The 15,545-nt window shown below is 37.2% G+C and overlaps 1 protein-coding gene across 4 annotated transcripts in view; it reads right to left on the bottom strand.

The window, feature by feature from the left end:
* Window positions 1–457: 457 nt before the first annotated feature.
* The window catches only part of LOC144970184 (uncharacterized), a 65,759-nt gene continuing 50,671 nt past the window's right edge, over window positions 458–15,545 (bottom strand). For all 4 annotated transcript variants that reach the window (XM_078909561.1, XM_078909565.1, XM_078909562.1 and 1 more), the window contains 7 exons: window positions 14,385–14,445; window positions 6,080–6,224; window positions 3,427–3,971; window positions 2,549–2,725; window positions 2,108–2,158; window positions 1,387–1,476; window positions 458–641 (listed from right to left, as the gene is read on the bottom strand). In XM_078909561.1, the coding sequence (XP_078765687.1) occupies window positions 519–641; window positions 1,387–1,476; window positions 2,108–2,158; window positions 2,549–2,725; window positions 3,427–3,971; window positions 6,080–6,224; window positions 14,385–14,445 (1,192 nt within the window). In that variant the 3' untranslated portion in view covers window positions 458–518. The remainder of the gene's footprint in view (window positions 642–1,386; window positions 1,477–2,107; window positions 2,159–2,548; window positions 2,726–3,426; window positions 3,972–6,079; window positions 6,225–14,384; window positions 14,446–15,545) is intronic.

Raw genomic sequence — 15,545 nt, 5'->3', positions numbered from 1 at the left:
ACAAAAAAGAGCATTAAAAAACTGTTGGTTTAAGTCGTAAAAAGTAAAAATGTGAAGATGTGGATGGTGAAATAAATATTAAAGAAAAGTTGACTGAAATAGACATCTTAAATAATTATCACAGATGCAGCTGTATTTTTACAATATCGGTATGCACAATAAAGTGTAGTGATTTGATGTGCGCGTTACACATACACAAATACACAAATATGCAGCTCTCTCTCTCTCTCTCTCTCTCTCTCTCTATCTCTCTCTCTCTCTCTCTCTTTCTTTCTTTTTTTCTTTCTCTCTCTCCATCTCTTTCACTCTTCTTAATCTTGTAAATCCTGCCTGCGTCCATCTCTCTTCTATCATCTGAATGTAACATAAACACACTCTCACCATCTCTTTCCCCCATCTCCCCCCCCCTTCTCTCTCTCTCTCTCTCTCTCTCTCTCTCTCTCTCTCTCTCTCTCTCTCTCTTATAATATATAATCTCAAAATTTGAAATTACGAGATAATCATTTTTTTGACTTGGATCATCTCTCCAGCCTTCTATGCTGTTGTAGGAATTCTACCATCGTCTTTTGCTTGTATTCCTCCCACTGCATGTTGACATCCAACCTGTCGATCAAATCCTCTTGGCTGGGCCATGGCTTAGCCTGGATAGTCAGGAGGAACAAGACATGAATACTTATTTGTTTGTAGACTTTTTATGGCGTTTGCGACATTTATAGGTCATTTCATGATTCAGCACCAGCACAAAAATAATAGATGATAGAACGGTTAAAACATAAGGTGAGACAAATTCTCTGACTTCTACAAAATCATCTATTATCAAGGTGGTCGGAAAAAATAACAGATGGGATTACTTGAGCCATAACTTTTTTTTTCAGGCAGTATTTGAGAAGTTTGATCTAATTAAGATTCCTTGCACTGATATTGGCGTATTGTTAAAAAGGGTAGCAAGCGTTCTTTAATTCTGCATTGCCTTAAAGGGTTAAAATCTGAATTAAAATTGCGCTCGGCAAGGCTGGCCAGTCAATAGTCGCAAGCCATACTTTTCATATTAAGATGAATTTGCAGATTTCTATTGACAAAAATGTGTTTATGTATGTGTGTGTTTGTTTATGTGTGTGTGTGTGTGTGTGTGTGTGTGTGTGTTTACAGCATTTCAAATGGAAGCAAGGATGAATGCAATAGACTTTAAACTGAATTTTAGCACTGGAAAGGGAGATGCATGTGTGTCTTATAGGAGATGTTATGTTTTGAAAATGACAGGTAACTGGAATAAATTTCGACCTCGTGTGCTTCATGGCTTGTAAGGACTAAGGGCTAAAGAGAAATAAAACCCCCAAAACAACGTGTATTAACATATTTTTTCATCTTTCCAAACATACAACTGACCTTTAGTCGTATCAGGCTATAAATGGCATCATCACAATGTTTCATGAAGAATTTTTTGTTGATTTGGAGAACTTCGCACTCTCCACTGACCTGAAATATAAAGAAGGAATAAATATCAGAATACATTCTTTGTCTTTGATGGAATGGTGGAAAGCTATTTCAAGAGAACATCGAAGAGAAATCTATCTGAGCTGGGAAGGATGCAGCTCAGGTTTCATTCTGGCAAGAGTCACATTGGGTGACTGTCAAACATAGGTCCAGGACCTGTCTAATAACGGGCTCCCTTTTACACGACGTGCCGCGACTGGCTGAAGGAAGTATTTTATAATTTGATGATGCTTCATTTAAAAGGGGTTCAGAAAGTTATACAAATAAATATGGAACGGATTTAGCGGAATGTTTTGAATCGTTTGAACCATTAACCATTTTAAATGGCGTAGTTTGGAAAGCCACGCATTTAAAACTCGTCTTCCAAATACCGATCGATTTAAATGATCCTCATCTTCGCAAAAACTCTCAACGCTTGGACCTCGCAAAGTCCCATGTTTGAGAGTTTTTGCCAAGAGGAGAGTCATTTAAATCGATCGATAATATTTGAAGGACGAGCTTTCTGGCCAAAATTTTAAATACGTGTTTTTCCTGAGTACGACAGTTAACTGGTTAATTGACGTTTTCATGATTCACAGGACACCCCTTTTGTAATTTATTTAATTGTGCTTACCAAGCTGACCATTGGTCCTCTTTCCTCTGGATCCAAGCAAGCTCTCAATCCCTGGAAAAGACAAGAACGTTTCTATCTGACAAGCTATGCAAAGTGATCATAAGCTGCTAGAAGCTGTAGACTAAGAAGTATAATAAACAGAAGTGAATATAACAGGTTTTTTAAAAAAAGAACAATATACCAAACACGGAACGTTTCGGGCTCAAAACCCTTCTTCAATACAAACAAACAAACAAACAAACAAACAAACAAAAAGCATGAAAACATAAATACATTACTAAAAAACCAGATCTTTTTTGGCCAAAAAAAAAAGAAATAAAAAAAAAGAAAAAAACTATTAAATAAATAGAAAAAGTGTTTTTATAGCCACAATTTAAGATGAATGGTATAGTTAAGTTGAGCCGTTAACTGATTAATTCTATTTAGGATTATTGGACTTACAAAGACTTGGCCCGGATGAAGTGTTTCCACCTGAACAAAAGCGGGCAACGTGTGATTTCCAACCTGGATAGTTTGAGGTTGTGTGCCCTTGTTTGATAAGGAGGATCTGGTGGTGCCTGGCAATGGAGTGCGGAGGAAACTGCCGGACCTGGCTCGGCCTCCTCTCGCTGGGAAAAGCTGTTGGAATAGATAAAAGTGATGATATACAAGTTCCGTATACTTGTGATGTTGATAGCCGACTTTCTATTGCATCTCATTTTTTGACACAAGTCAAGAAATATTGGGTGTGGTTAAAATGACTGAAAGGAAAATAATAATCTAAAAAATAATTAATACCATTTGTTGAGGGAAAGTTAAAAGTAGTAACTTGTATACATTATCCAGTGAGCTTAAGACGAGTGTAGGCCTTAGTCACCTCAACTGGCCTTAGTCACCTCAATCCACGGTACATTTAGTTCCACTTTGATGGCGGCGATTTCAACACGAATAAGCGCGTTTTGAATTTTGTATTTTATATTTTTTTTCAATCATATAATCATTATTACAAGATCCCGACATTTTTTGACAACTATTTAATTGACTAAAAGTTGATGAGATCTACAGATCTTCTCATTTTTGCGTGTACAAAGCATATACGTAATTTCTTGGAAGTTTCTATATTTCTCATAATATTTTTTCCGACTAATATCATGATAGTGACTGATTTAATGCAGGTTGTCTCTAAATTCCGAAAAAATGCAAAACAAAGATAACAAATTCGATTTTGAAAAGGGATATAATATTTTTTAATGAGAAAATTTGTCATCTTCTCCAACATTTAAACTGAAAAAATCCCGGTTTAATATAATATAACATGCAACATATTGCAGTATACTTACCGATGGTTTATTTTGACTAGAAGAATCGTTTTGGCCTGCTCGTTTTTCATCTTTTTTTAACCCTGACTTTTTGAGTCCATCTGTACTGCTGTTATTTGATGCTTTCAAATCTTCAATGGTTTCACTGACGACTGGGTTGTTATTTTTGCCTTCCTGATCTCGAGATTCTTTGTTTTCATCATAGTTGTTGTTATTTTGGTCATCTCCATCTTCTGCATTCGAGTCGTCCGGTAAAATCAAAGAAGGGAGTTTTACACTGTCACCATTTTCACATCCCGAGCTCTTATCACTAGCGCCGCTCGTATTGGACGATTTTTGCCTTGTAAGCTCTCTGTCTTGACTATTGGATCGCTTTGAATTGGTCGATGACCGGCGCAAACTACTGCTGACACTGTTTCGATTTTGACGTTTGCCTGGGATACATGTAGCTACGTCACGACGGGAAGTGGCTGGCATGAGATAAGGGTCACGTGATTGGCCGGCTGGGGCTGACATGATTGGACGGGTTGAGGGATGATACTTCCTGGGTGAATATGAAGACCTGACTGCAAGGAGATAAGCAAGAAATCGATTAAGATTAGCAATGTCTACCAATGCAATGAATCTAAAGTTTCTAAGGTTATGTTGAATTTTTAAAAATAAATCAATACCATACTTACTTACTTAGGCCGCCCCTAGGGGCGCCCAACATGAGCCACAAGTCTTCGCCATTCTGCCCTGTCCTCCATAAGCGTACGTAGCTCCCGGGTGTTGTCCATTCCTGTGTCATCTAGCAGACAGGCAATGTAAGTTTTATTCTGCCTGCTTCTGCTTCTGGTTCTCTCAGGTGATTCCCATAGCACAATACTATATAACTATACATTTACAAAACCTTCGAATTGATGGTACACCCGTTACTAAGCGTTAACCACTCAGAAAATTTCCTGCCATTTACCCCATTTCGTCCCATTGACTATTTATTTCCTGTAATGAAAAGGCCCTGAGGTATCTACCCTTAGCATATGTCAAACATACAAATAGGTCAGGCCCAGCTAGTGGGCATTTCTCACAATCATTTGACACACTAATAAAGGAATTGCATCGGAAAACCTGACGACACGATTCATTTTTCAAGCATCTGTGTTAAAATTGTAAGTGATGCTCAGGACCTGTGTGGTTTACTCCGGTGATTGACAAGTACTTAAGGTGGATATGGGTCTTCAGGCCACGGTCAGAGGTTGATTTCGGGGCGAAAATATACTTTATTTTAAAAGTTCGAGTAAAAAATAAAACAACTTAAATTTTTATTCGACTAGTTTTAATAAGATATACAATAACTGACGTAGTTTTCAAAAGTGTATACATTGTATGTTGATTGAAGAATTAAAGGCTCATAGTATAAGATAATAGTTCAAAAGGCATCCGTGTCAATTACTTGGCATAGCAACAAGAGGTCAAGAGGAACCATCAATTCTTCATGTGTTTCTTTTCATACACTCGCATAAACGATAAGTTTAACTATATATACTACACTCATTAAGCTTTGTCTTTTAAAAAATATATAACTTACCAGCGAATAATTTGGGGAAAAAATATGCCAAAATAAAATTTTGCAAGTGAGATAAAGTGCATTGAAAATAATTGGATTTCAAACCAGTGTCTTTAAACTATTGATTTGACAAAACATTTATCTGACTTTTGTCATCAAATCCCATAACTTTAGAGACCCAGAATGAATTCATCATGCAATATCCCACGCCCATAAATCATGATCTACGGGTAATGTGTATCAGCAAAATTCTAATGTATCTCAAGCCAGCACGAGTCCACCTACAGTGTCCTCTTGGTATTGTGGTTAAAGGTAATCAAACCTCAGAAATGTATTGAAAAGAAAAGCTTGATTATGAAAGATCATAAAACTAGGGAACCTGACGGGGTCGATTGAGATATTTAAATAAAGGTGCTCTACATGTCCATCAGGGAAGTCTCATAATTCTTTTTTCTCTTCTTTTGGACATGCACATCCACATTTTTTTTTAATGAAAAGGAGTGATTCTATCTGCCTTTGCGATGCGTCAAAATTGTGTGGCCTCAACGCAGATGTATATTTAAACTCTAGACGGTCTAGACTGGGGTAGAGTTTATTAGGTTTTATTTTTTCTTTTTTTTTTTTTTTGTTTGATGCCGTATGACGGTAATATTTATACTTTTACCAACCGTTGTATTTCATGTCTTTAAAATAAAAAATAACATTATGTAGATGGGGTAGTTGTGGTGACGATTATGATGATAAAGATGGTGATTATGTTGATGATTATGGTCATGGTGGTAGTGTTGGTATTGATGATGATGATGATGCTGATGATGATGATGATGATGATGATGATGATGATGATGATGATGATGATGACGATGATGAGGATGATGACGACGATGATGAATGATGATGATGATGATGATGATGATGATGATGATGATGATGATGATGATGATGATGATGATGATTATGATGATAATGATGATGATGATGATGATCACGATGACTATTTTGGTGGTAATCATCACGATGATGATCGTGAAGAGGAGGAGAGGATGCCAAGGAAGAGAAGAGGAGAAGAAGAAGAAAGGAGATGTCGTGCATAAATCAATAATAGCAGAAAATAATAAGACTTACTGTAGTCTCTTTCCTCTACAAAGTTGAGTATTTTCTTCTTTTTGTAGAACGTGGACTGTGAGTTTATCATAGCTTGAACCTTTTTCCGTCTTGCCTGGATATCGACATTGCCCGGTTGGAGGTACTTGAACACCCGGGCTTCGCCCTGTTAGGTAGAATTTACATAAAAGGCCTTTTTATCCAGGGCGTTAACAAAACAAAAAAGACATTTAAAAACACGACATACTGTATCTTCATGTTAAATGATTATTTTTTTTTTTTGCCTGGGGACACTTTGTAAAGCGCTTTGAACACATTTCGTAGATATAGTGCATGGGCCAGTGGGCGAAACCCTCCCCCCCCCCCCTGGGGGAGTTTTCGCCACATGGTTTTTCTGAAACAGCAATATATCTTGAGTATTAATCCGGGTGTTACCGTTTTTTCAAGTGTCATTTACGGGAGTTACGGCCCTTGAAAGGTCATTGGGTGCAATTTTTTGTGAAATCGTTTTTGTGCATAAAATGGTTGTTTATCACCTTAAAATTGTTTCACATACAATCAATAATGGAATTTTATTGTAATTTCTCATTTTTTGCCTCATATCATAAAATATTTTACAAAGCTATATAGCGTTTTTAAATCTTTGATAGCCATTTTCTCTATAATTTGAAAAAAAAATCTATTACAGTGTACTTGTTTCCCTTCAGGATGAATAAACAAGAACAAATTAATCCGGGTGTTACAGTTTTTTCAAGTATCATTTACAGGAGTTATGGCCCTTGAAAGGTCATCGGGTGCAATTTTTCGTGAACTCATTTTTGTGCATAAAATGATTGTTTATCACCCTAAAATTGCTTCAAATGCAATAAATAGTGGAATTTTTTTGTCATCTCTCATTTTTTTGCCTCATATCATAAAATATTTTACAAAGCTATATAGGGTTTTTAAATCTTTGATAGCCATTTTCTCTATAATAATGAAGTCCCCAAAGGCTGTGCAATTGAAGCTGCATTTGAGAGTGCCTCATCAGAGGAAAGAAAACTGCAAGAAGCTGCTGTAACCTTGAGACATTTGATTCTGGATTCTTTCAAAGATCATTCACAAATGCCTTGGCCCCCCCACATCAGAGTATTTGCTATCTGCTCAAGACCAACTTCCTTCTGCTCTGATCAAATTTTTTACTACACTCCTATCCAAGCAAGGTGCAGGACATATGAGTAGTAGGTCTGAAAGATTTGTACGTTCCATGGCCCAAGATGTTTGATATAATGTCACTTGTGGACAATGGAAAATGCCTAAACATTTACTTCTGGGGATGACTGTGAGGCATTTGACTGGAAGTTTTCAGATTATAAACATCCTTAACCGCTTTGGACATTGCGCATCCCACTCTACTCTTTTGGAACTGGAGACTGCAATGTGCGACAGTGTTGTTGAATGCTCCACAAATCTTCCTTCTGCCGTATTGGCACATCCAAAAATCACCCATTTTTGCTGGGATAATTTCGATCTCACAGAGGAGACCACTGATGGTCTGGCACCACACACTCTACTCATGGCATCATGATCCAAGAAATAAAAGAAGGAAACTTGGAAAGAAAAATAGAGCAACAAAATATCACGACTGGAAAAACAAAGAAAAGGTCAGCAACTTTCAAACCCATCCAAATTCAGCCTTGCTTTGCAACTGGAAGAGCAGAACCTTCTCTGACTGTTTCCACAACAACAGTAGAAAACAATCAAGAAAGACAGCTGCACCAAGATAATTTTCTGTGGGTGTTCTGTAGGATGAAGTTGAATTCAGACGGAGAACGTTTCCCTGGCTGGAAAGGTTGGCTTTCATCAACAACTCCAAACCCCCAAAATGAAAATGAAACCAACATGCCTTCAATTGTTGAATATATGCCTGTCATCAATGCTCCCATAACTGAAGCAGCTACAGTACAGAAGGTGCTACAACTATCTTTGGAGGCAACACATGAGCTTGGTCAGCCATATACATTTGTAACATTTGACCTTGCTGTAGCAAAGAAAGCTTACGATATTGTCTGGCAAAACCCACAGCTTTACAAAACAGTCATTATTCACCTGGGTGTCTTTCACACCATAATGTCATATCTTGGTGCCCTGGGAAAGCTCCAAAGTGGATCTGGTTTTGAAGAAATTGTGACTGAAGCAGGGCTATGTGCACATGGTTCTATGGATAGGGTTATGAGTGGAAAGAACTACAACAGGGCTATACGAGTGCATGTGTCTGTTTTGGAGGCTCTAGAGAGACTTCTGCTTGCAAAATTTGAGCAGGACACGGATTCAAAACTCAGTAAAGACCTCATGTCTTACATAAAGGAATTCACCGAAGGAATTTCAAGCCATACAGCTAATAAAATTCTCCAGTCAACTGTGTATGCTGAGTTATTTTCCCAGTATTAAACCTTCAAAGAGAGTGTCCGCTCAGGAAAGTACGGAAAAACTGCACAATACTGGATCCAATACATGGACAGAGTTTGGCTTCTCCTCCAGTTTCTGCGAGCTACAAAGACAAACAACTTTCTTCTTCATATATCTTGTTTAAAAGAACTGTGCCCACTGCTTTTTACCATGAATCACCACAATTATGCCAAGTATCTCAGTGTATATTTTGTGTCACTAGCCAACCTGATTCATTCCCACCCAGGGGTCAGAAGAAATGTTACAAGATAATGGATTTAGTGTCTCCAGATCAAGGACGCCTGCTGGAAGAATAGCAGTTGATATGACCATTGAACAAACAATAAACAAACATTCAAAGACAAAAGGAGGTATTGTTGGGTTCAGCAAGAGTCTTCCAAGCTATTACCGTTGGAGTGTAACAAGACACAATCGAGCAGAATATGTATCAGCAACCCAAAGAATGATCAGCAACAACAACTGTATGGATATAGACGCCCACAAAGAATTGAGCCTTGCAGAAAAAAGACAAAGTGAAAAGCGAGTGCAAAAGATCCTCCAGGCATTTTCAGCATTTATCAATCCCTTTGAAGTTGAAGATGGTCTGGTCAGTCTAGCTTCAGGAATGAAAGTGCAAGAGGATGTTGCTTATGACCTGCTAGCCGTGGAAAAAAACAGGAAAAAGATTGTTTGAAAGTTTTGTTGAAAACAGACTGAAGGAAAAGACTGTAGAATTTCACAAGCCATTAGAAAGGAACAAGACCAAGACATTTGCATCATTGAGGAAAGTGGTAACAGTGAAAAAAGACATGAACGTGGTCAAAATCAAGGCACAAAGAAATTTATTTGGCCAGCTTCTTGTTTTGTCCCAAGAGCACAGTGTTGATCTTCAAAAAGTTCTTCAATATCCTCTAACACCTACTCCATGGTCGCTGGCTTCATCAGATGGTTTACCTCTGAAGACCAACAAAGCAACTCTGTTGCACAAGCTCACGCCTGACAATTCATTAATGTTCGAGGATTATGCAAAAAAACAAACAAACACCGTTTACATTGTTGATGGCAATGCACTGTTACAAACTCTGTCAGCAATCCCAAATACATTTGGTGAAGTAGCCAAACTTACATTTTCCTCCTTACCACAAGCAGCTTGTGTACACTTTGTGACTGATACTTACATAGAAGATTCAATCAAAGGTTGTGAGAGATTGAGGAGATGATCTTCTGAAGATAATGCATACCTGTTAAGAGGATCTGAAACAACAGTGCCCAGACGTTGGAAATCATTTCTCAGCTGCGTTGATAACAAAAGATCCCTTATCAGGTTTCTCCTCAAGGAATGGGAAAGTAACGAATATGCAAAGAAACTGAGAAACAGGGAAATCTTCTTTGTCTGTGAAGAGAGATGCACCTTACTTTACAGTGACACGGATGAATTTACCACAGCTGTACCTTGTCTAGATCTCTACTCATCACAGGAAGAGGCAGACACACGAATTATACTGCACTGTCAATATGCTTCCCGCCAACCAAACTGTGAAACAATTGTTGTCAGATCACCAGACACGGATGTCTTCTTACTTCTCCTTTCATTTTCAGAGACAATTGGAAAGACCCTGATTTTTGATACTGGCTGTAGCAACAACAGGCGACAAATCAATGTCTCTCAGATTGCAAAGACTTTGTCTAAACAGATGTGTGATGCATTACTTGGTGTCCATGCATTCACAGGCTGTGACACAACAAGTTGCTTTGCTGGGCAAGGAAAGCTGAAAGCTCTAAAATTTCTTCAAAAGGAGGAAGATCTTAGAATTCTGTTCTCCAGATTTGGAACATCAGCAGCTGTTTCGAGTAATGACTGTCTCATGTTAGAGTAATTTGTGTGCAAGCTGTATGGCAAAACCTCATGCACAAGTGTCAACAAAGTGAGGTATGACATAGTTCGCCAGCGTTTCAAAGGAAAGAAAGGTACCATCTCATGCAGTGGTGGAATTGATCTGTGTCAGATGCCTCCTTGTAGTCAAGTATTGTCACTGCACATATCAAGAGCCAACATTCAAACTCTCATTTGGAGGAATGCAGTGTGCCAGAATCCTAGCATTCCAAAACCAGAGGATAACGGTTGGCAGAGAAATTCTGCAACTGAATTGGAAGTACAGTGGTTCAAAGATGCTTTCATTCCAGATGAGTTGCAGGAAATTGTGTATGAAGAAAGCTGCACCAGTACTGACGAAGATACATATGCCGAGGATGGTAGTGATAGCTTTGACAGTGATTTCCTTGACGACACTTCAGAGGACGAAGAGGATTTTGCTACTGATGATGAGGATATGTAATAAATTGGTGAGCAGTGCAAACTGTTAAGGAGTAAAGCATGTTTGCAAAACACATAAGGATATTGTTTTTATGTACTTACTGCATCTTGAATCAAGAATCCCTTTTGAGTATCAATTATTCTTCATAATATAACAATGCGATTTTGTTCAAAAGTCTTCGGTAATGATGCTTCACTTGGGTTGTGAACAAATTAGTCTTTTTTCATGATATATCTATTGTTTTTACCACACCTTCAACTTACTTTTAAATGTGACAACTGGACATCAATACCATGTTTAAAAAGAATGAAAATTATGATGAATTTGGCATCCCACAAAGTGGAGAAAAATTTAAGGGTTGCGTACACTTTTAGTTTTTCCTGTGACGGAGAAATATGAAGGTTGTTGTTGAGGCTTGGGCCATAGCTTTCTTCAGTGCTACATTTTTAATGAACATGCTGTTTTTGGCCATATTAAAAATAATTTTTGTGTAAAACACTGAAATAGCCCATAGGTTTAGATATGACACTTCATGAGATTACTGACAAATTGTTTCAACTTTCTGTGAATCTATATAATATTTACAAATTGAAAGCTTGTGCACATAGTTTGATAGTATATTCAATTTCCTTCAGTTTGATACCCAATTTGCATATATTTGAATTAATATTGTAGTCTCCAGAGCCTTTGAAAGAAATGTTGTCTCTTTTTTGCAAGGGGACACAACTCACTTTTTTCGAAGGGCCATAACTCTCTTAAATGACACTTATTTTTACGGTAACAGTGGAATTTGTATGGCCAATAAGTTCTATTATTTGAAAAACATAGTGGCATAAACTCCCAAAGGGGGGGGGGGGAGGGGGGGGTCCCAGTGGCCTAAGCACTAATATTACGTTGTATAAAAAAAACTCAAAGTTGTTTTCTTCTATTGCTGAAAAGATCTCAGGAAGAGCCACAATAAATCTTCTACAATTTGATCTGCAAACGCTTTGAATAAATTAAAATTCGAGAACAAAATCCCTTTATTTATCCCATTGGGGAAATTTGTCTCTGGGGTCTATTCCAAGGGAAGACTTGAATAACCCAGGCGTGAGATGCAGTGCAGCCCTGGCAAACTGAGCTAGGGCGAAGTGACTTGCTCAAGGCCACTCACAATAGAGGGTATTCGAATTTGGTTCCTTTCATGTACGAAGTAAAGAGTGTACCGTTGAGCTACGCTACTCCAAAGTGATGTCTGGCTCAATGCTGGACAAATCAAGTAGACAAATTAAGGGAGAATAATATTCATTTTTGGGATGGCCATTACTACTTTCTTTTCTCATCATACACTATCTATCCTAAAAATGATAGGGTTGGGGAGCAAAATTGTTTGGTACAGCTCTTGTTAAATTTTTGCCAACGAACACAGAATTACAAGCAAATCTACAACTTAGAATAAAACAGTTCTTTTTACAGATTGATATACAAGTAACTTGCAAACCTTTTCTAAATTAACGGTAATTTTATCACCCGTTGCCCCCCATTCACATGGTAATTTTAAAAAACTGCAAGGGCATAATAATATCCATCGGTCATTCTGTTATCAAGTTAAATTTACATGAAGATGTGTTACCAGATTTATTTGCGCACGCTGTATGGAACTCATTAACTACTTATACAAGGAACTGTCAGACCTTTGATGCCTTTAAAAAAATCCCTCAAAACTGAGTTATTTAGATCTACCTATCAAATGAATCGTTGATATATGATATGTGTGTATGTTTGTGTGTGAGTATGTGCATGCAAGGGTATACCTTTTTATGTATGCTTATATCATATAAGTGTGTGTACGTGTATATATTCATGTGTGTGTATGTATATATATAATATATTTATATGTATATATATAGATATATATGTGTGTATATATGTATATATATGTACAGATATATGTATGTGTGTGTGTGGGTGTGTTTGTGTGGGTGTGTGTATATTTATTAATTTGTTTACGTATTATTTGTTATTGCCATTGTGGAGCGCAATTGAGCTTTGTAAATGGATAATGGCGCTATATAAATTTCCCATTACATTATATTACATTACACGCCAAGATATTTTATTACCAGACCGATTTTGATCGATGATGGCTCAAAAGATTCGTCTCGATCTATGTTAATTTCTAAAATAGTATAATAAAAATAGATGAGTGTCTGCTCGCAATAGCCTTTATTTCCTCGCCAATATTGCGGGTTTTCCACTAATTTACCAAATGGTTGTATCTTGCATTAATGTTTATCCAGTGATTGAATTCTGTGACTAATTCTTAGTAAACTGTTTGTTGGTGGATGTCAATATATTATTTATATTATTTCTAAACGGCACATTGTCCTAGTGATATTGATGTTGAACATTGAGTTCAGAGTTTTAAACAAATAATATGACACTTAGGTTTAGTTTATATGTTTAGAAAGTAGAATAACTGTTGTTTCATAAAGTGCTCAAACCCAACATTTCATACCGATGGTCGGCGGATCAAACCTCTGAAGTCCTGATTTTCACAATCGGTAGATCAAAACTCTGAAGTGTACATACAAGCTTTGCGCACAGTGTTTTATTTAATTTTGGGCTCCAATGGCACCAGGGGTCTGATCCGCCCAAAATTAAATAAAACATGGCGTGTAAAGCTTGTATGTAGACATCAGAGTTTTGATCTGCTGATCATCAATATCATACTTGAGATTTTATATAGGGCAATATTCACTAAACGTGCACAAAGCGATTCACAAAGGGTTCATTGCCAACAGCAACACGTAACATGTAGGATGAGACATGACACCTATTAGGCGATATTGCAATTTCTTCCGACAGAGACAACGCTGTTAACAGCCAGGCACTCATTTTAAGCTTGAGTACAGCGAGAGAATGTGAGTAAAGAGACTTTTCCAAGGACTCAACTATTCGCCACTCAGAGCGGGGCTCGCACCCCGGACCTTTCTGTCCGAACGCGAGTGTCATACCACATGAACAAATAACCGCACAGAGCTGATCATATCTGATCAGTTTAACATAAGATTTACTTTTAGAATCCACTTAATTCCGACATAATACCTGTTTGACGCGATGAGGCACATTACTTTGAACACATTCATGATGTTCTGTAAAAGTGAGCAAAGTATTTATTTTTAAAGCGTAGCGGGCGAGTTGGCGAAAATATACCATAGCTTGTCATATAAACAGATTCGCATTTCGTGGTAGTACAAAATGAATTTGCTTTTAGGCTAAAGCCTCGTGTTCAAGCTTGTGCATCAGCCATTAAACTTTCATTCTCAAGTGTGGAAAGTGTCTCGGAGAGTTTGTGTATATCGGATGGTTATATAGTCCATTAACTGAAAAAGCAAGATAACCTTCTAGCATTATGTGATAAAATTGGGGCCAGGAATGTACTGGGAATGGAATTTTACCAAAAATATATAAAAATCGATCATTTCACAATTGCGTGAGATCATTTTGCCTAAGCTAATTTGCCAGCTCCAAGTGATGATATTGTCGTCAGTAGGATCATGGTCGATAATATCAATAATAGAACGATGGTAAATATTGATTACCGATTTGATAACGTATATCCAATCCAGATTGGTCGAATCTTTGGCAATCAAGCGTCCGTATCTGGGGAATAAATCAAACGCATTGATAGTTTCGCAGTCTGGTGAGCAAAACGACCCGATGAAAACATGTAAATAGAAACAATGCATATCTTTCACTTCATTGGGATGAAAGCAAAATCATCCGTGCCACGAAAATGAAGAAGAGAATTTACAGGAAAAATCGCACAATACAAATGAGGAAGCGCCTCTAATCGTTTCCAACAACTTTAACGCAGTATTGAACGTTTTCATAAGAAACTCTTCTATTTCTAGAATTAGTCTTAGTGTTTTGAAACTTATACTTTAATGTTTATTACCCTTGAGGAAAACGAAGCTCAAATCAAAATAAGCAACTTTTGATTGGTTAGCGTTGGTTCGGTGGCCAATCAATCTTCAACAACAAAGAGCGGCTTATTTTCTCGCATTGTTTTATCGGGAATTAATGTGACCCTATGTTGAATTCAAAATTTTATACTGTGTTTGGTCGTACCAAACACAGAGTGCAGGTTTTTCTCAAGGCGAAGAAAACCGTGCAAGCAACTTTACGATCCATGCGCTAGTATCCATCAATAATGACTGTAAGTGAATTTATAACCTGACATTTTCAGATGACATTTTGACGTAATGGGAGGTACACGTAGTTAAAAATTGCATGGCATGCCTGATAGAATACACAGCAATGCAATGAAGTATTGTAAGTATGAGAAAAATCATAAAGTTGTATAAAATGTTGGCTCATTATAACAAAATAGCAAATAAAAGTTTTAAAATAAAGTTATTGTAGACAATAGTAGGCTTTGAGTATCTTCAACGAGGATAAATCTAGCGATTTAAGAAACCTATGAAGAATTGTAATAGCAACAGCAGCAATTGCTAGAGTGAATAGATATAGAATAGTCGGATGAGCTTAGTAAAACTGTATACTTAAATCCCTCATTTAGTCAATCTTTTTGTATGGCTATAGGCTTGAACACTCGTGGCCAAGATGGAGAGACGCATATTATAAGTGTTGACAAATAAATGAATACACGCAGAAGCTTACTTGGGATTTTTTATACAAAGTTATTAACGTCCGTTATAGTGAGTTTTTAATGAAAAAAAAACCCAATACTTTATATTCAA

Source organism: Berghia stephanieae, chromosome 4, assembly GCF_034508935.2.
Source record: "Berghia stephanieae isolate SIO BIC M18660-M18661 chromosome 4, UCSD_Bste_1.3, whole genome shotgun sequence".
Classification (NCBI taxonomy): domain Eukaryota; kingdom Metazoa; phylum Mollusca; class Gastropoda; order Nudibranchia; family Aeolidiidae; genus Berghia; species Berghia stephanieae.
The sequence above is the reverse complement of the archived record's forward strand: the minus strand, read 5'-3'. Positions and strand labels throughout refer to the sequence as shown.